General features: G+C 37.3%; 1 protein-coding gene across 1 annotated transcript in view; it reads right to left on the bottom strand.

Annotated features, from left to right (window-relative positions):
• Window positions 1-4,180: 4,180 nt before the first annotated feature.
• WNT7A (Wnt family member 7A) overlaps window positions 4,181-22,778 on the bottom strand; it is a 44,031-nt gene continuing 25,433 nt past the window's right edge. Inside the window, exon 4 of the mRNA XM_063296434.1 lies at window positions 4,181-5,179. Within this exon, the coding sequence (XP_063152504.1) occupies window positions 4,700-5,179 (480 nt within the window). The 3' untranslated portion in view covers window positions 4,181-4,699. The remainder of the gene's footprint in view (window positions 5,180-22,778) is intronic.

The raw sequence follows: 22,778 nt of genomic DNA, 5'->3' as shown, positions 1-22,778 counted from the left end.
GACAAAAATCATGTTCTACACACATGTATCTGCCACCTCTGGCAATATCAATCTCCAGTGGGACATGGAACAGAAAAAGATTCACTATGAATCTTCTAAAAATTACTGATCTTTGTACAACCATTTCTTTATTATTGTAAATAAAACTAAAGACACCAGATATTTAGGAGTTAATGTGCTAGTTGTACGCCACACAACACCAATATGTTAAGATATAGAGAAAGCAGCAATTTTGCAAAGGTGTCTCTAGAATTAAAATGTAGTCAGGGCACTCAGTTGGAACAATCTATACTCTTTGAAGAACAGCAAAGTTCTGAATAGGATGTATCCATTTTGGTGAAGTCCACTGCAACTTGCACACAATCATTAGGCTACAATGGAAGAAATTCCAATAGAAGAGAGTATCTGTAGCTCAGGGTTGACCTGTGGAGTCCTTGGTGCCCTCTGAGCTTGGTTGTTTGCTTGCAGATGTTTCATTACCTGACTAGATAACATTGGACACATAAATAAGCCAAATTTTAAAAAGACAATAAAAAAGCTAAGAAGGAAACAAAAAGACCAGAACACATCCTTTCCAGCAGCCTACACCCAGATAAGCAGGCAAGCAATCAAGCAGAAAACAATATCCTAGTCAAGGAACTACCAAGGAGAAAACCACACCCCCACCAACACTGGCAGGGAGGAAGCTACTCTATATAAATGGGGAGCAAACCCCACACTCACTCACACTGATGATGCTACCGAGTCGGGTAATAAAACATCTGCAAGCAAACAACCAAGCTCAGAGAGCACCATAACTGAAATGTCTGCATTACTCAGTCCTGCGTTACCCACTTCACCATGGATGTTTATCTAACAGCAATTAATGGAATAAATTGTAATTTTCAGTAAAAAAAATTAGCATCAGATTTTATTAACACAGGAAATTTAGAAGCCTGAGAATATATGCCTCAAATTATAGTTCAGAAGTGAGATATGAGTTGAGACATGAGACCTGTCAATTCATCAAATATTTCCTAACTCAGGTGCTAGCAACATGGTACCAAGGTTTCTCCTGCTCCACAGAGTACCCACAACCCTTTAACATTAACATTATTCTCATTTTTTTTAAAAAACATGACTGAAATACTGTGAGATTGCCCCACATTTTTACAAGATGTTGAGCATTCTGAAAGGTAGATCACCCTTCTCCTATTTCATAGTGTGTTCAGTCTCAGTGCCCTTAAGAGTACACTTTGAAAACTAAAATACTAAATATTTAAAATGTGATACTTTTGATGCCATGATTCCCAAAAGGGTTGCCAGGGTAGTCTTTTACAGAAAAAGCAATAAAAAGATTTGTGTCATCTTAAAGAATAATAAATTCATTATCACAACAAGTTTGGGGGATCAGGAAGCAGCTTTGCATATTGCTGCTGTTAAGTTTGCATCTGTTGAATATCTGCTCCAGTCTGTACGCTTTATTTTTCCACAGTGATGATGACAGTATTATAAACAGAACAGGCCTTCTGCCTCTGAGGCACTCTTATCTCTACTCCTCTAACACTTTGGTGAAAGTTGCCACATCTGGGAAACTTTACATTCTATAGAGTTTTAAATGGTCAGTAGCCCTGTTCTTTTGAGAGTAACAGTCAAGTTTTAACTTGGCTGACATGCTTACATCCAATTAAATTAAATTGTATGATTTCTGCCCTGAATTACATGACGTATGTTTTGCATCATATAAAAAACAATTTATGTGGTTTAGGACGTTCTAACCATATCAGGGAAACGACGTCTACAACTTAAAATAAAGAGTATAGAGGATAAAATGGCTCACTTCACACTGACCTGTAAAGGACTTGCTTTTTGCCATTGTATTGATTTTTGTTCAACCGTAAAGTTCATTACTTTATGAAGTGTCTCTAGATATGCTACTGGATTCATATTTTGTCAACAGCTTTATGAAGCAGAATGACCTCCCAACTTGGTAAGTAGGTCACTCCAGTCCTAGACCGTTACTTAGAAGTTAATTCAGTTGATTTTAATTGAACTTACTTGCGTGATTGGAATATTGGTTTTAGGCATTTGACTTGTTTTAAATGCAGAAAGGTCCATTACAATTATCCACGTGCAATCTCTTTTTAAATTCTATGTCACTAACAGCCAGATCCTGTCTTTCTAATATATCAATCTAAAATATACAGTCTGGAATCTAAAGTGCCTTATCTGGGATATTTTTTCATCGCCACTCCCATCCTTTGAAAACAGGTGTGCATGAGAGTGAGAGAGCCTAGCAGAATGGCATTTTATATGGTTTGAGGGGCTGCAGCCAGAAAAGGAATTGAACAGTCCATCCAGGTGCAAACACAAATGCCTTCTCAGGCACTCTTTCGGTCCCTAAAATCAGAAGGATCCATTTCAAGATGCTCCCCAAAGTTCTTGTTTTTCCATCTGTGATTGTACAAAACAACATTAGCAGAAGACTTCATATCACTATGTAAAACACACTGCATATATATGGAACAGATTCTCTGGATGTTTTTTACATTTCCTTTGATATGTTTCTTGTGCATCCTGCTGTAAAATACCAAAAAGAAAAAGAAAAATACAAAAAAACCCTAGTTTGTCTCCTATGTGGTGATAACATGGAAGTTAGTCCCATTAATTTTATTTTGGTATCAGGTTGCAAGAGAGACAGAAATACTAATAAATTATAAACTTGGGGATCAAATGGTAATGGGTCCTGGCAGAATGATCACAATGATTCCACAAAAGCAAACTATTTAATTGAGCATAATTGCACTAGAAAATCTTAGGGATAAGAAAGGAAATGCCAAAGTGTAAAAACCAAACAGTACAAAAGAAGCAAGGGGGTGGGGGAGAGATAGATGGATAATTGAAAGCTTTTCTAAATATGACTTGAGAATATTTGGGAGGCAGGGGAAGGGAAGAGTAAGGGAAATGCCAAAAACCAGTTGGACAAAACACGTAAGCTTTTTGTCTTATCTATGAGAATCAGACGATGCGTGTCATGCTAGTTTTCATAGTCATCGCCCACAGTCTTACCCTGATAAAATCAAATTTGACAGTAGCACAATATAGAGGTTTAACTGACAGCACACACAGCACATTTGCTAGTCATAATGCCACAATTTAATGACTGACGCATCTGGGAAGCTAATTCAGATTTTTTTTTTCTCTTTTTTTGAATGGGATAAAGGAGCATCCAGTTAATTCCAACCCTGAATTCAAGCCTTGTGACAAAACTGATGCTACATACCCTGTTCTTGTTCTGCATATTCTGCAAATTGAACTACAGGAAAAGAGCCACTTTGTACATACATCCGGAGAGAAAATTCATTTTGTATTTTGTATATACACCAGCTTGTTACTTTTTATGTCAACAAAGTAACTGGCCTTAATTGTTAAATAGCCTAAGAATTACAAATTGTGTGCCTGTTTTGAGAAATCATACAGGTTACAGAATTTTACAAGCAGATATAGTATAAATAAAATATTCATATAAAAATAGTCTCTTACAAAATATATTCTTTTATCCTATGGTTCATTTTCCAAAGGTGGAAACTTGTCTGGAGTTTTGCATTTAAATGTCATGCATTATTTCCAACTGGATTTTTGAAATGATCCTTTTAAAAAAAAACTGGAAAGATTATGTACTGTGATATCTATGAGAACATGAACAGCAGTTTGAGATTCCAGACAACTAGCAGCATACAGCCCAAAATTATGAAAGATGCCTGCTTTTGTACTTAATACCTATTCCTGCAGAAACTATCCTGCAATGCCTAGTAGAAATACCTAAGTAAACAATAATATATACACCTCAAGGGTTTCTCCTCTTCTGTATCTACAAAAATGATTCCACAAAAAGCAGGCTATCTACTTTAATTGCAAAATGTTTCCAAAAAAATGGTGGGAGAGGGTTCTTTAATTAAATAAATTAATATTAGTTTTATCTGCAAAAGTGGTTAAATATTGCTATTATTATTATGCCCAGATTTCCCAACACACTGTGCTAAAATCGGCAGCAGAGCATAAAAGCAGCTAAACCAGTGTTTATACGGGAAGCCCCGATCGTTCTACTTGCATTAGCATAGGCTGAAGAATGGAAATACAAGGAACAACCAACAGTTTTCACAAATGTAGAAACCCCTACAGCTGCATAACCCACACTCTTTCAATGGAAATTCACACTGGTGCATTGTCACCCAATTCTGGACAAAGCCCCTCTTAAAATATGATTTCTTTCCCAGCTCACACTTTAGGCATGGTGGCATGGTCTTTTGATCTCTTTCATCCAGTCTCAAGGGTCCCTCCTCCAAGGAAACTGAACTTTTCCCCCAACTGTAAGGCAGTCCATCATGTTTGGATGGCCCAGATTATTTGAGTATTTCCCCAATTTATTTTATTTTAGTATAGTTTAAGTTAGTTGTTTGGCATTAGATGAATTGTTTGTTTCTGGGTTCTTTTTAAAAAGTCTGGTGTAGCTTTTGGGCTATTCCCAAAAGTCTTTGACCGATATCCACATAAACACTGTTAAAAGGGGGGGGGGGAAGAAAACCAGGATTACTTTGCTGGATTTTCTTTTAGAAACCATTTGGGCCTTTGCTACAGTATTATTTAGGTACACTGAGCTTATGTGCAAAAAAAAAGTGTTTACTCCAAGGCTTTAGGTTCCCCCGCCAAAGCCATACTTTCATTTACAGGTGTAGACTTCTGTTCGTTCACTGCATGTGTTACATTTGACATAACAGCACCAGTGAAATTTGCAGTTGCACTGCCAGACTCTGGAATATTGATGGGTATTATAACCTCGTCCACAACACATCAGGTCACAGCCATTGGTCTGCTGGGCTGTTTTGTTGCACATTCTGCCCTGTGTACCCACACTGCCAGTCACAGGATCCTCTTCACAGTAGTTGGGTGATTTCTCTATGTAGACTAAGTCTGTATCCATTGGTTTACGATAGGAGAGTGGTTTCTTTATCTTCAGAAAAGTGGGACGCTTATTACGACTTGCCCGCACAGGTTCAACCTGCACGGCTTCATTGTATTTATCCTTGAGGATATAGCCCAGCTCCCTGAATTTAGGAAGAGTTGTCCAGCATGTTTTGGTAGTGCATGATCCTGACACTCCATGGCACTTGCACTCCAACTTCATGTTCTCTTCAAGGATCTAGAGTGGAAGGAAAAGAAGACATGGCGTTTGAAACAAGGGAGGAGGGAAGATATAGAGGCACAATTAAATTATTTAAGAACTTAGAATCCAGTGTAATTACCCATACTTCTATTCTCACACCTCTTACATGATGCTTTCAGTGATGAACATGAACACATTATTTTAAAAAGCCAGAACAGGCACACCATACTAGCAGTAGTTTGTAAGTTCTGTATTCTAGAATATAAAACTAGCCTGCTCATTCATGAAAAAATATATTATTTTCAGCAACTTTACTAAATGGGAAATAAGTTGAGTATGAAAAAGACTTTGCCTATGTGGATAAATATAACAAATATATGGAATTATTACACAGAGGGGATGACCATACATCTTACAGATATTAATACAGAATATAGGTGTCCTCATTCCCTTATTTGTCTAGCTTTATCCATATATAGTTCAACTAGAGAAGACAGTTTTAGAAAAGTTATTTACTGATCAGCCATTTATCAAAGAAATCATTCTTTTTCACACTACAGTGAAATCTCAAAAAAAAAAAAATTATCTGGAAACTTCATACAGAACCCACTGTTTAGAAACAATGTTCCAGCTAATAAAATAAATTACCTTCATCTAGACATCCCTGACAAATATGACAAAGAAGCTATAATCCAGAGTTCCATTTCATTTTGCACTAGGAGAGCCATTGCACCCCCCAAGAAAATATACTAGCTGAGATCTTCACAGCTCTGTCACTATCATCAAAAGGGAGGTACAGATAGAGATGTAAAACTTCTGGAAACATGAAGCAACCAAATAACACTTTTCTTCAGGGAAAAAAATAGAAATTTGGGGGGAGAATTTAAATATATGCCATGCTTCCTTTTTATAGACATAGAGTCACTTTCTAAAATGATTTATGTATATCTTGATTTGCTTCTAAAAGTCTGTTTCATAAAAAACAAAAATATTGTTTGCTCAATTATAACTATATTCGAGGTTACTTTAAAAACTTTTAAAATTGTGTTACAAACAGTGCTACACATTTGTATCTCCCTTCTTTCTTCCGGGAGTTCAGGGTGAATTTTATCCTCCCTTCATTTTGTCCTCACACTATGAGGTAGGTTGGGCTGAGTGAAAATGACTGGCCCAAAGTCACCCAGTGAGTTTCCATATCTAAGGGTGGACTTGAATCTGAGTGTTCCTGGGCCTAACCCAAGTGAACAATTACAGCAGTTGCAATGGCTGAACTCTAAGTAGTATTCTGCAAACAAAAAGTTAACATTAAAAACAGAACAAATGGGATTGTAAAAAACTCACCAATTCAGAAATCAAATGTTCTAGAGAACTTCAGAACATTCCATTCACTCCCTCCAGACCATCCCAACCTCCTCTGGATCGTGCCATTTTGAGGATGGCTCAGCAATTTCTGAAGTAAATCCTCCAAACTGGAAGTGACTTGAGGTGCTCCAGGCTTACTTTGTCCAGAACACCATGTTCAAGACACCTCAAACTGCTTCTAATCCAGAAGATGTTTTTCTGGAAGCCACCAAACCACCTGAAACAGCATGGCCTAGAAGAGTTTCAGCATGTTCCAGAGAGGGAATAGAATGTTTCAGAGTTCTTTAGAATATTCCAATCCCAGATTAGTCAGTTTTCTTCATTCCTAGGAACAATCAACACTTTATATGTTCCAGCTTTTGTCTTTGATTGTATTGAACAAAATACAGTGAAAGGTGTGGGGAAACAAAGTTGGAATATATATCTTTAATTGTGGCATGATCCATCTCATTTTATTACTCAGAAGTACTATTACCCTCAGTTTCTACATTTATTTTCATCCTTCATTTTTTATTTTCTAATTTTCATGGATTTCCAAAATGACATGCTACGTATAGTATAATAAGCTTCTCTGTGTTTTATATGTTAATTTATTGATTGATTTGTTATAGTGCCATATCTGGACCAATTCCATACATATCACAATCCTTCTGTGTGTCATTTATAACAAATGTATTAGGAATTTTTTCAAATATTTGAAACATGCAGAGCCTGAAAACATAGAGCATTGCAGCAAGGCAAAAGTGTGGCCCATCCCAATGTGTCCCTGCACATGCAGTCTTTAGTCTAGTACAGTGTTTCAAGCTGGCTGGGGAATTCTGGGAGTTGAAGTCCATACCTCTTAAAGTTGCCAAGGTTGAGAAACACTGGTCTAGTAACTGTAGGCAATCTAAATAAGTATCATTAAATAAGATTTCCAATTTACCATCCACGGAATGAGCTGCATGATCAGAAGTACTGAACATACCTTGAGATGCACCAAGGATCCTAGACTGGGATAGCAATTATTTAATGCTGCTGTTTTAAGGATTATGCTTTTCTTTATGTACAGTAAAATCACATTCTAATTTTATAAATTTTGCTTCAGACTTTGCTACATCCTTCACATTTCCATTCATACATACACAAAAGGCGACAAGGGCAATAACCTAATGTACACTCATTTTAAAACCTCATAGTTCTGTACTGTGATTAACCTTGCAGCTTTGATGAAAGTAGACTACACTTTTACAGTGTCCAAGTTCCAATTCAGCCCATGGATAGACAGTGACATGACTACAGAGGGAATGAACAGCTCCATTGGAAAGAGCTGAGTAAGCTGCTGCAGAGGATCAATAGCTAAAAGGTTTCATGACATATGTTGAGCTTGCTGTTCTCCGCAATGTATCGTGATGCCAGCTGGAACCAACTCTGGGATCTGTCCTGTCTAAATCGCTCTGATATTTCCTCCCAATTTCACTTGCTCCCAACCTTAACCTTGAGGAAAATATTCCTCTCCTTTTTTCCAAGAGTTTTGATACACACATTTGGATATGGATCGACATATATTGCTGGTAGGGGTATGCACTGACAATAAGATTTGAGGCAGGCAAGAGTTTGTTCTCTTGAGTAATAGCAAAGTTTAACTTTGAAAAAAATCAGAGACTACCTGATTTGATCCAGGGTCCAAATCTAACGTGAGATGTATCTCTCCCAGTGTCTATAATGAAAATGGAACTTAAGAGCATGCTTTACTTTACGAGGTGCTCCAGTTCAACTGGCCTCTTGGTCTCAATGCCTCATGGTGCCCTGTGTTCCCAAAGCATCGTGGCAGAGTTGAGCTATTCTGACTGTGTGTATGTTGCCTTAGTGGCACTGGTGAACTGAAGAGAAGCAGCTTCCTTGAAGCATTTCAAAGTGAGGCTTTGCTCAAAGCTTCATGAAAGCAATGCATACCTTTAAAACTCCACATGTCACTATAACCTTTTAACTTTTTTATACAAAGGAATTAAATGTTCAGATATTTTAAATGCTTCTGAGTGGAATCTTTCACCCAGTTTCAGAAAAATAGTAGCAGTGGTTTTGGAGCTAAGCTCCATGTAATTAAACCAGAGAGTTCCTGTAAGAGCTGATTCTGAAGAGAAATGGGTTTAAACAAGGTAAATTAATCTCTGTTTCTTGGTGAACAATCTCCATGAAAACTGAAGTTCTTGTAGAGGTGCCCTGTTGTCAGAGACCTCCCTAATTTAAGGTGGATTAAGGGATTTCAGTGTTTAGATTCTGATTTTTCTAAAAGGAAGATAAGTGCTTTTAACCTCATTGAGACTTGGCCAAAATTATATAATGTTTGCTATATAAGAGACCCCTTAATAGTGTGAAATTCTGTTAGGTTTAGAAAAGTGAATCTGTAGTTTTCACTGTGTATTCAAGTATTTTGATTTAAAGATCATTCCTAAATCAACTAATATTCCCGGGAGAACTTTTTCTAAACTTCTGAAGTGGCTCCTAAAATATTCCATCCAACCTTCTCCTTTCCCTCCCTCTGCATTTTCTGTAGATATATTTGCCTTTCAGACAGTAGGCCTTCCAATGGTTCCAATTCTGTTCATTCAGAGCCAGATCAAAGCTGTCTCCTTTTGCCTGGGACTGAAGAAAATCCAGTGCATTCTCCCTAACTGCTGACATCCAGGCCAATCCTGTTCTCGTGTAACAGTGAGAAACATATTCTTTGGTACCTGAAATTGCAGCCTCTTGACCTTCTTATTGTTGTTTTTGTTAATATTTTCTGTAATATTTTCAGTTCTGTTTCCTAGAATACAAGCTGCATTCTCACCCAACTCCAAAATCAGTATGTTATTATTGCTACCTCTGTCAGCCCTGCACAGGCTGAGCATATTATCACATCTAAAAAGCTGCAATTCAGATTGGACTGGCATGTGAAAACAGACAGAGCCAGATGTGAAGTCTCCAAAATGCAGGCCTCTCTGTCATTTGCATGGGTACATGCTACCACCAGTAAACCTGTGGCTTGAAATATACTAGTTCTCCACTGTTCTAAAAACAATGACCTCCGCTATTCTAAAAGTCGACCAAATCATTTATTTTAAACTTGCACCTATTGCCTCTAACTAATACATTGGACTATAACTCCCAGTACTACCAACTGGCATAACTAGAATAATGGGAACAGTCATTCCCTATTTCTGGGGAAGTGCTAGTTTGGGGAAGACAGGTGTATATCCAATTGAAATGGATTGTGAGAATAACCTTGAGGAACAGGAGGTAGATCCACAGCCAAGACAATGGTCGGATAAGAGAAATTTGAATCCAAAGCATAAATGTAATTTGAGAAAGTGTTTCAGGCTTGACCATCCCTAGTTCTTTTGAAGATAAAGGGAGGGAAGGGAGAGGCACATTCAAACTTGTTATGGTAACCTATAAGAAAAGTAGTATTCGCATTCATAACATTGGTTTCTTTATCTGGTCTACCTTGAAGGCTGACATTAATTAGTAGCACAGCTAAATGTAGGCTATTCAATTTCCAGATGGCAGCAAAGTGTTGTGTTTCTCTTTGCTTCCATTGATTGGTAATCTGAGTTTTTGTAGCCCAAATTTGGTAGTCTTATAATGAAGCAAAGAAAAGAGCAAATCTAAACTGAAGCTGAATTGCTCCAGCCTTAAAGGGCTTTGACATTTCTAACCTTTGGACAGTGAGGTTGGCAGAATGGAAATGAGGGCAGGGAGTTGTTTCCTTCTGTTCATCCTCTCTGAGGCTATCTATAAGTTTTTCTTCAAGCTACAGTGATGGGCATCTAAACTGTACTCATATCTGGGGGCATCAGAAGAAACTGACAATAGGAGACTTCATGGGTGAGGTGCTTCTGGAGGGAAGGCTGAGGGAAGAACAGTGTGTGCCATCAACTGCTTCCCTGCATCCATGGATTCCAGTGAACAACCGGATTTGCTATAGTCAAAGGATAATGGGCAATGCTTCTGTAGTTCCCATTCATAACAAAAAGGCATAATTTAAGTATGAGATGAAAGAAGTCAAGCTAGATGAAATATAGCGGTATATAGTAGTATAATTATTAAACAATTTAGACTTGTTCATCAAAAACTTAAAAGGATGTCACATAGGTCAGGACCATTCTCCCCATCATTCCAGAGTGCAGGACCATGAATAAGGGGTAGTAAGTTTTTTTGGTCAGATTTATATCTCCTTTTGTTCAACTCAAGGTGGTTTACTTAGCTCTTTCTCCTCCCATTTTCCCCTACAACAACTACCGTAGAAGGTAGTTGGATTAAAAGAGAATGACTAGTACAAAGTTACCCAGTGTACTTCCAGGGCTGAGGGTGGACTAGAACCTGGGTCTCCCCAATGACAGTCCAATGCCTTAACCATCACACTACCCTGTCTCTTGGTCACAGGAAAGCAGATACTAACATCCACTTGAATGTTTTAAAAAAAACTTTCCTAACATTAACAGCAGTTTGACAATGGAACCAATTACCCAGGGAAATGGTAGCTCCTATTAACTGGGTATGTTCAAGCAGAGGCTAGGCAGCCCACTGTGAGAGATGCTTTAATGGTTAAAATGGCCTTTTCCAACTCTATGAACCGTAGATGACTGGATTCTTTTGCAAGTACAGCAGGAGAAAATCTTGACACATTTATTTAATCCCTTATGGAATCACAATAGCGAAATAAGGATAAGAATATAGTATAAAGTGAAAGCTGTCATTTCTCATATACTTTTTTTTGTGTGATAGATTTGATACTGATAATAATATGGCACAAGACTGGGTTACTTTCTGCCTGTCCTGTGAGGTCTCACAGGGTAGGCAAGCTCCAGGTTTTCTCTTTGAAAAATGCCATCTAAGGCGACATAGAAGGAGTGCCTCCTCTGTCTCAGTGCCTGCCCTTTGCAACAAGCTCCACCACCCACCACCATCCCAAGGTTCAGATGGCCCCAACTCTAATGACCTTCCATAAAGTTGTGAAGACATGACTTTTGCCCTCTGCACTCAGCCACTATGGCAGATGAGCAAATTCTGTGATGTCAATGTATGTTTTTATCACTAGCCTCAATAGTGTTGATTATTTCATTGATTTTGTTGGATTTTTCAGTTTTTGTACTGTATTTATTCTTGTTATATTGTTCTTTTTTGTACACCATCCAGAATCACATAATGTGAGAGGGGTGATCTTATAACTAAATCAATAAATCTTTATTTACAGTCAGAGGCCAGAATATTTTTGGTATATAAATTGTTGCTTGGCAAAAGCATAATTATTTCAGTTTTCAAAAGGTGACAATTTAATGGGAGGGAGATGATTGCTCTTCTGATTCTTCTAGAATATATATAATACATTCTGTTGAATAATATGGAAACCCTGAGAAACAATGAAAGAGAATGTCTAATTTCTAGCATTAATCTGAAAGCTTTTCAAAATTAAAAATAAAAAAGAGTGTTCTTCAAAATTAATACAGGAATGTTGATATTATAAAAATGTAGATAACTAATGTGATTTCTGTTTCAGTGAAAGAAAGCTTTCACAATTTTCAGCTGGTAATTTTACAATGGTAATTGACCCCAAACTATTTCAACCAAATCTCCAAGTTTAGCAATGTTGGCTAGCTCATGCTCTGGGATCTGAAGCGATATTTAGCTAAGGCTCACATGCAACTATTGTTTGGTGCCCAGCTAACCTTACACCTCCCTTACTCCTCTTGAAAGGGTCCAGTCAAACTTCTTAAGGACTATATGGCAGGCAGCCCCTTGTGTTCCAAACGCAATATTAAGAAGGGAGGCAGGGCTGACTAAAGTCGAAACAGGTGCATGGGCCTGTATCATAGCACACTGGCTGAAGTTATTATTTTTCCCCACAGGCTTGAGTTCTTTACTTACTGAAGACAATTAGAAATCAGTATAAACCAGTTCACAAAAACTCCAACATCTAAGCTTTTCCAGGGAGGCATTTTTAATGATGGGCTATGAATGTGTGCTCAGTGCATTCAAACAACATATCAAAACCTGGAAGCCCAACAGGACCAGTCTGTTCTACCCAAGAACATTTTTCTGAGCAGTCAAGCCCCCTTTTACATAGCTTTCTATGGTATGATAAAGTTAAGATTAATGTAGCTTTTAAAAATCACTATATTAGAAGTACCATATTGAGAATATGGAATAGATATAAACCCCAACTGTGCCTGAAAATGCCTTTATGGGCCTCAGCACAGGAAGCATTTTATAGAAAAGAAACAACAGGCAAAGAGAGAGATGGTTATCCTATCAAGAGTTGTTACAAGAGCATGGAGAATATAAGATGAAATCAAGAGATCAACGGATTGCAGAGGGATTTAGTTTTCAGTGGTGTTTGTATGAACTGTTAAGAGAAAGATTTAAGGTAGATAACAGGACATTTGGAATTAAACACTACAAGACAGAATTTAAAACTGAACTATGTACAAATGATAAACATGTAATTGCTAAAATGTATAAACCTTTGTTGAAATTTGAAATAGAAAAAGAACAAGTAAAAGAATGTATAATAAAATGGGGTAAGAACTTTGAACATAATATACTGATGGAACAATGAGAAAATATGTGGCTGAAAGGACTGAAATTTACATTATAATTTAAAAGAGAACTTTTATAAAATGATTACCTTTGGTATATGACTCCAGAAAAATTATCTAGAATGTATAAAAGTACTTCAAACTTATGTTAGAAATGTGGAAAACATCAAGGGTCACTTTATCATGCCTGGTGGACTTGTAAAATAGCCAGAAATTTTTGGTTTCAAAAACATATAGTGATACAAAGAATTTTAAAGTTTAATATTCAGTTGAAACCAGAATTATTCTTGTGGGACTACAGTAATGGATAGACAACTAGAAAAGAATTATGGAAGGTTGTTTTTATATATGATAACTGCTGTGAGATTATAAGCACAAAAATGGAAAGACTCTGAAATACCCACAATGGAGGAAAGGATGATGTTATCTTTGTCAGACAACTGCACACCATTCAAAAGAGACAATATAAAAAGCTAAGAAGGAAACAAAAGACCAGAACACCTCCTCTCCAGCAGCCTACACCCAGATAAGCAGGGATCAGCACCAGGCAAGCAACCAAGCAGAAAACAATACCCCAATCAAGGAACCACCAAGGAGAAAACCACACCCCCACCAACACTGGCAGGGCAAGCCACTGTATATAGACAGGGAGCAAACCCCACACTCACTCGCACTGATGGTGTTACCTAGTCGGGTAATGAAACGTCTGCAAGCAAAGAACCAAGCTCAGAGAGCACCAGGGACTCCACAGTCCTGAGTTACAGATATTCTCTTCTATTGGAATTGAGAAAGTAGCACAACACCAGGAGCTTAAAAGAAAGAAACAGCGCCAAGGCTAACACAATCTCTATGAGCTACTCTAGTGTGAGGAAGGAATCTTATATCCTGAGATTTCTGTGTGAATCCAGTCTTTACTTACCTATGAATGTAAACTGGGATGGCATTTGGTGAACAATTTTAGAAAATTGTTTTGGAATCTACCCCCAGTTTAGAGCTGATATTGGCACATTTCCAACCAGTTTTTTCCCCCTACCTCATATACAATGCTGGTAACCACCAACAAAGCCAGACACTCCGCTTTGCATCTTTTTAATATCCTTTTTGTATCTTTTGAATTCTAAATTCGATTAGACTATCCTTATCCCTACATCCAGTAACATGTGGAACAAAAAGAAAAAAAGGCAGTTTGGTTTCTTTTTCTGAGTGAAAAAATAATGGTAGTACAGTGCTAGAACTACAGGAATGTTGCTTGCATTGAGTGTCCTAAGGATTAGGCAGAAACTGTATAAAGCAATCTATCTATTTTGTTATATCAGCAAATTAGATAGATGAAAGTCAATTGTTGAGTTTACATGGCTGCTTAAAGTTTAATTTGAGTTTGGGCTAATTATACTCAACTAAACATAGTCCTGTTGCTTTCTAAATTGAATGCACATGCAGTTACAGGATAGTTTTTGTTTAAAAAAAATCAGATACAGTTAATGGGAAACACTGTTTGCCAAAACAGGAGTGATCTAAACCTAACTTATTCTACATATTTGCTTAAGAAGATCCTAGCCTCTACTTTGTCCTGAAAGTGATGCAGACATGTTTACTATACCGTTCTCCACAGAATTTAGAGACAAATTCTCAGGAAAGTCCTGAGGAAATCCCAGTGTGGTGTAGTGGAAAAGATATTGGACTAGGAGCAAGGAAATCCAAATTCAGGTTGACCCAGCTGTTGAATCTCATTGGGTGACTTCGGGCTAGTCCTTCTTTCAGCCCCATCTGTGCCACTTTAACCTCCTGGAGGAAAGGTATATAAACCACTTTACCTCCACAACACACAATGGGGATGACAATCTTGAGTTTCATGACCATTTTCCCCAGTTCTTGCGTTAAAAGTGACCATCCTTTCCTGCTTCTCCAATTTGTAAGAAATCTATTTCATCTTGATCCTGATCGACCTAAATTTAAGTATGGCTAACCAAGCTTGCCAATCCATTTCACTGTATGATTAGTTGAATTGGGTCTGCTGGACATCACTTAATGACACATAATAGACTTCTATGTTCCTTTCTTTTCCTCCTCTATCATGTCTTTTTTACACCTGTTTTTCAGCACTCTCCAAGCTACCCTGAGTGGCTTTCAGGTGGTCAGCTAGGCTGCCCAGATTTCCAACAAGATGCTTCCAATCCTCCAGAGAGTTTGATGGGCTTGCAAAGGTTTGCAGTGGAAAATAGACCCTGTTCCATCTACAGTATCTGTTCCAAAGAGATGGAGACAAATGTCACTGGGAATGTGTTAACAGTTTATTGAAAGAACTTTTGCTGTTTCTCTAAGTTGTCTCTCTGTATCAGTCTAACAAATCAAATCAAATCGAATAGAACAAACCATAGGATATTTTATTACTTTTTATTTATAAGGTAGAAATTAAAACTGGAAGTTAAATATTTTATTTTAAATAGGAAAAGTTTGGTCTCACGTCATTCCAAACTAAACATTCAGATTCTAGGGGGGTATCTATTCATGTATGTATGAAAAGAAAACATTTGTAAGATACTTATAAAGCAACTTTTCTAGGCAGCTTTCAAAGATAGATAGCACCATTTCTATTAACTATTTTTTAAACTTGATTTGCCTTTGACTTGCTTTCTACAATTAAAACTACTTTTCTCAACCTTATCTTCCACCACCTATGCCAATCTGTCTTGCTGTCTTTGAATTCTCACTTATTACTAACCCCAGGAAAAACTGTTCCAGCCCTTAAACTTATAGTCTGATGTCAATTCTGACAGCAAACTAGGCTATTAACTCTCAGTAGCGCAATGACAGGGGCTGCAGATATTTTGTAAGAGCATCATAGGATCCCCAGGTGTCTTACGGATCCTAGATTGCCACCTCTGCATCTTAAAGATGCCTTCTCAATCCTATACATGCTTAGAAACAAATTCTTCTGTAGTCAGTGGGATTAACCTTTACATAAAAATGATTGAAATCAGGGGTACATGCAAGATTTAAAGCATTTAAAGAGAACTAACATAACATTAGAATTCCTTCTTTGTGTAGCATCTTTTAAAAGACAAAGGTCAGAAAGGTATGTGCATTGTGGAGTGATAGCTATACTTTATCCAAGAGCATCTTCAACATTTGGCTTCAGTCTTCAGCAATACAAGAGGCTGCAGGGGAGATTCCAGATCAACTTCTAGCTGCACAAGCAGCTCTCCCACACACAAACACCTCACTCTTTTGGATAGTGGCCAAAAACTTGAAGGCTTTAAAGCAAAGATCAGCAATGTTAAACAACAGTAAAGTCAGAGAATGGCTTTTAGACGGCATGATTAACACCTGAGCTTCAAGGACTAGGTGGCTTTGTGGCTGATACCATAATATCACTTGATTCCAGAGGTATCTGAGCAACCTCCATCATTTTTTTAATTATTCAATAGGAGGATGTTCTTCTAGACTTCCTGGAGTCTATGGCAATTTTCAAACTTTCCAAACACATGAGGGCATTTAAAGCTTTTTCTGCTGGCATGACTTGAGATAGCTGACTGCTACAGCACATATTTTTGGTTTCCATACTTGTACAGCAGATTTTCTCTCTTCAAAGATACCTGACTTAAAGGCCAGACTAAGACTGGCACATAAAGGGCGGGGGAAGGAACTTTCCCTTTATGATTCTATCTCCATGACTATATTCTAGCATGGAGACCATGCTTTGTTAACATGTGTTCTTTGTTCAACCACTCCTTGTTTACAATTATTTTTCCCGTGGTTAAAATGAGAAGTGCGGTATGTAAATGCAGAAGTTATTGCTCATTTGTAGACCCTTTGTGGAGATCCCTTGAAAGTTTGGCCATGTATCTAATCTTTAGATTGATCTTCAACCTTCTTTTTCTTTCCTCATTAATTCATTCTTCTGCTACTAAAGTTTACATGGTCAATGATGATAAGAACCTTGGTCCATTCCTTTAGAGTCCAGATTCATATAACCTATTTTACAAAACAAGCTCAGATTGTAATTGAAGGTAATAATCAGTTGGCAGATATTTTGGTTGAATTTGTTAAAAGAAGGATCACAAAGTAAGAGTTACCAGTGATATATATATCATTTCTCAGATGTTATCCTTTATTGGAGAAAAAAATTTGGCACAAAGCGTAGGGGAAGGACTGTGACTCTGGGGCACAGCATGAGCATAGAAAAGGTATAACGTTCAATCCCTCAGGCCTTCAGGTGTGGCTGTATCCCAGTTCAATCTTGGAGAGCCACTAATAGTAAGAATGCTCCTGAGCTATGTGGACAAAATAATCCACCTCATTATAAATCAGTTACCAGTATCCAATAATGCTCATCATCACATAACACTTTAAAAACTACAGATAGTTCCATTATTCTTAACTTTTGCATCTCCTTTAGAATACATTAGTATTTCTGTGTATTCCTATTGTAAGTTATGACCTCATCTTTGATAGCTGCACATTGCATTGTTCTTTGCTGTGTTTACTTTCAGCTGTTTTATGCCTCAGATTTCAATTCAAGTGCTAAAGGAAATACAAAGTGCTCCCAGCACAGGACATGATAGGATTACTAAGTCAGCTCACCTAAATCCTGCAATGAAGAGGTGCATAAAAAAAAAAGCCACCTTGATATGTCCTTGGTTGCAGGAGTTCTACTAATGCAGCTGGGGTCGTAATTTATCACAATGACTCATAATGTGGCTTTATATGTAATATGATGTAATGCTGATGCAAAATTCCATTCACTGGATTTCAAGGTCACAAAAGAGAAAACAAGCAAGAGAATGAGTATAATTTCTTTCTATCACAACAAAACGTTGTTCCTTGAAAAGGCTTTGACTCTTTCCTATACCCCCTCTTATTCTGTAAAACTCCTGCTTGAAAATGCACTTCTGTTTTCTCTAGTACATCCAATAAATAACACACTTCTTCTGCTATTCTCACAGGACTTTAATAAAAAGGAAGTTGACTTTGATAAAAGCCAAGGCTTGAGCATTTCTTAACCACAAAGTGATTTTCAAACAGCCACCTTGTGGCAGAGATCTGCACTGGAAATGATTCAGCTCACAACATGCTGCTTTATTCCCACAGTAACTAATGTGCCAGTGGCCAAAATAAGGTAACATGCAGAACTGCCGAAGATCTCCTTCTGAGGGCTAGACAAATATTCAAAACAGCTACTGTTAATGTTGGTGAATACTTACGTTGTAACACTTTAAGCACATTATACAGTAAAAGTACAAAGGCAGCAGGGACATGGGAAGCATCTAGTGAATTGCACAAAAATGTACCTAAGGAAAAGTGATGGGTGTGTCCTGTGATCTAAATTTCAACTCCACTGCTTACGGGGTGTCTAGGAGACAACCGGGAGAATACAGGCAATGGGAACATCAATAAAACCCCAACTTGATGTCAGTATCAGAGCTAGCATGGCCAAGCTAATCAATAGCAAGCTAATGTTGCTCACAACAGTATCTTATTTTTCTTATTTTTAACATGCTTTATTATCAGGGGGCAGCAGACCAGCCAGAAACATGGCTGCAGATGTCCACTTTAATTTTTTAACTTTAAAACAATGTTTTAAACTTTTCTGCAAAAAGATGGGATTTATTCTAAGATAAGTATGTTTACCAAATTCTATTGTATTTTTAAAATTACAGTATTACTGTAATGATAATGTAATGATACATGAATTTAGAATTCCATATGCTCAGATTATCAATACTGACAATGAATTGTGTGTAAACTACAGGAATAGTACCAGATGCAGGATTGTGATATAGAGGAGAAATGTTAATTGTGTACCTTAGAGTTTTGATAATGATCATAGATCTTTAAAAGGGCCCTATCCATAATACCTTTACGTTCAGGATCAACATTAGCTGGCTAAGCCACCAGATATATGTTTAATTCAATGGGTATCTGGCTTTTATGTAACTAGTTAATTCTGTTGAGGCTCAGATTGTTGAAGCCAAGAGACTAGTGTGTAGCATCCTCCAACGAAGCTAAATGTTGGAAGATTCATGATCAACAAGATGATGCAGATTTTACCTCATTATACCACAAAAATCAGTAGCTTGAATAGATGTGAGCAACTGGGAAAGAACAAGAAGATATTGCCTTCATGTCCTTCTTACGGTTTTTCAGTGACAGCTAGTGGGCACTGGACTGGGATAAGGAACAAGAACACTCTTGAGCTGATCTGGTAGGGTTCTTCTTAGGTTCTTTTATTATACATGATAAAGTGGTGGACAGCATATTGGACAGCATATTGTTGCTACTGTTGTTTGTACTGTATATTGCTCTTACTGTAATGAGAATGTAGCAAGAAAAGGACTCTGTAAAGAAAGGATATTCCCTGAGAATCCACGGACCATGAATAAGGAATAGAATATTTCCCACCTTTTGCCACCTTATATGCAAATAATCAATGACCCTCACATCAGCTTATGAGGATTTCATCAAAAATAGATGATCTATCCAACTGAAAAAAGATAGTTAAGAGAGAGGGGGGGAGGGAGAATGAGGGAGAGGGAGGGGGAGAGAGGACATTTTCAGAACAGCACTAATTAAAACACAAACTGAAGAAGACTAGCCTAATGACTTGGGCATCATGTCATATGATGCCCTTCGTAAAATAATTGCTTGGTCCTTCTCCCCTCATCAAATACTTTCTTCTCCTTACTATCTTAACTAGTTCTTTCCTAATGGTTTGTCATTATCTCTAAATGAGTAAACTATGCATTGTACTGAAATGGAAATCACTAATTAACAACCACCACCAAATAATGGTTAATGTAATTATATTAAAACTGCACTAATGGCATTTTATTGTGAATTACTTGAATAAGCAGTTCCCCAAACATCAGTTATAGCTATGGTATGATGTGACAATAACAACAAAAGAACTCTTTTGCATGGCAACATATTCCAATTCAAATACTCTACAAAAGAGTCAAATGGTATAGCAAATTGATCTGATTTTTATTCTCAATATTTCATTGTACATGAAGTAAATTCTACATTTAAAATGCCATTTCACCAATTTTTACATTTTGTGAGCATTTATTTAAATAACAGAAATAAGCATCAAAGTTAATATTATATTCATACTGGAGCTTGCCTGGATTTCTTTAATAATATTAACCAATCTTGTGCTGGGTTATAGAAGCAAGAAATTGCCAACAACTCCAGAATCAATTCAATTATTCCACAATGGGCAAGTATCTAAGTACCTCCCAACTAAACAGCCTTTAAATTTGTGGGGAAAATACTAGAGGGCCAAAGATGGCACACACACAATTTTCCCCAGCAATACCTTGTACAAAGTGAAAGTTGTTATGCTCAGATTATTAATGTTAAGTGCAACCTGAATATCTACCAGCCAGTTTTGGGATTACATTTTGCATTTTTGAATGGCAGAATGAATGTTTTTTTCATAAAAACGGGTTGGCCATGCAACACTGTGAGCAGAACTTTGAGCATTCTTTATCAATGATCTGCTCCCACATTAGAAGCCATTGGAATTTTTCTAGGCACAACCTGGGAATCAAATGCTATATGGAAACTTGCACTAATACATAAAAGAATACATCTGTTCACATGACGTTCAACAAATGTTTAACATGTGAAGATTCACTATACACATTAGGACTGCATTGCTTTGGATTCAATTCCAAATGCACTCTTCAGAGCATGAACAGATCTGTCAGCAACTCATTGAAGTTGCTGTTCAACCCTGGAAACAGATACAGCTGTTTTAATACAGCACCAACAGGTGCTATTTTCACAGTCCTGTGTACTCCAAAGCACCTTCTCAAAATCAGACCTGGAGCACTGCACAGCTCTAATACACATAATATGATAATGAGATTGCTCATACTTGTTATGATCCCTAACATTCAACATTCATGTGAATCACTACAGTGTAAGGGCTCATTCAGGTCAACCAAGAGAAGCTACCACCTCAGTCCCTGGGCAATACATTTCACTGTTGAACTGCTCTTACTGTTAAGCAATTTTCTCTATTATTCAACCAAAATCTGCCTTCCTGTCTCTTTCTCCATGTAACATAGCTTGAGATTCTTGAAATACAGTATGCTATCATATCCTTACTTAGTTTTCTCTCAATCTCTTCTTATAGACATGAACAGGAAATTTAGCTATGGTGCAGTATTTTCTTTCCCTTCTAATAATGTACATATCCCATGCCTGCCTAACAGTTCTTCGTTATACATTCGTACAATTCCCCAGCTCACCAAAAAGTACACAGAACACAATGTATGTGCAGTTCTGACATAAACAACTGTGTTACTCTAAAAGATGTCTGCAAGGGAAGTGAGGTTGCAAAATCTTCACTGTGACATTGTGATGCCAATTCCTTACATATTTACTAGCTATGGTATAACAAAAGTAGATAAAGCTTGCACTGTGGTGTCACAATGCACATTTTGTCATTTTGGTGGCATTGTGGTTAAGAATGGATGCTTATGGCCGCTAGTACATAGACATTAGGGGAGCAGTGTCCCATTAATATTTGAGTACCAACTACCTCTGTTCTATTGGGGGGAACTACTATATTGTTTTTGAAGGGAAAAAATGGTTATGTCTGTTGCAGTAAAAATAACAAGAAAAAGTCCTATGGAATTCTAAGGCCAAACATTTTTGTAACATTAGATTTTATGGGTTACATTCTACTTTATAAAAGGTACAGGTATACAATATATATGAATTTAGAAAAAAATGCATAATGGGAAGGTCAGCTGGAAATAATATCTAAAATATATAAATTTTGCTAATTACATTTCATTGAAATGCAAGTAAACAGAAGTAAGAGCCTTCTCTAATGTCCAGTTTCCCACAGGGATGCCAGTGGGAAGTTGATACAGCACTCTGCTGCTCAATTTCTCAGCAACTGACATTGAGAAGCATGCTTCCTGAAAGTAATATATAGCTATCATGACTAGTTGTCATTGATAGCCTCATCGCCCATGAAAATAACCACTATTCCCATTCATAACAATGGCTATTGATGGTAAAAGAAATAGCTTCATAGTATTAGGTGAACAGTCTTTTTCCTGGTTTATGTGCTTTGGCTTTAATTTTTGTCCTTGGAAGTTGTGTCTGAAGCTCCTAATTCCTTGTTACATTTTAGAGGTATGACAGGCCATCTCCATTCAGTTTGATATCCTTCCCAGATAGGGACAGAAAAACATCATGGAAATAATACCAAATGGTGAAGATGATGCAAAGACCTAAATAAAGGTCTTTCAGCTTCCTTGGATGTCCCCAAGGTGCTCTGTTCAGAATTTGTTAAACAGGAATATCCATCATCAGGATCACTGTTTACTAAAACCTAACCCTTGTGTGTGGCAGTATAGGCCAGGTGGATGCTCCAAAGGCTATACGTTGAAAAAAGAAGGCACCTACGTCTATGTAACAGGTCATGTGACAGAAATCAAAGGCTTCTGGAGAACCATTCTGAACAAACATCAACTTATCCTGGGGATTCTTAGTTTGTGAGGATAAACTGATATTTTTGAACCATAACAAACAATTTTTCAGCTCCACCTTGCCAACTTTACATTATTACTTAAAGAGAATGAGAAAAGTTGCAGTTCAGGTCCCATTTGCTATCTATATTCACAACTGCCTCATAGACTGTTGATGTAATGCCCAATGGCAGAGCTTCCTTACCTCCCCCCACTCCCTAG

The sequence above is a fragment of the Candoia aspera genome, chromosome 2 (assembly GCF_035149785.1).
Source record: "Candoia aspera isolate rCanAsp1 chromosome 2, rCanAsp1.hap2, whole genome shotgun sequence".
NCBI classification, from domain to species: Eukaryota; Metazoa; Chordata; class Lepidosauria; order Squamata; family Boidae; genus Candoia; species Candoia aspera.
Note: the sequence above shows the minus strand (reverse complement) of the source record. Positions and strands in the feature narration are given on the sequence as shown.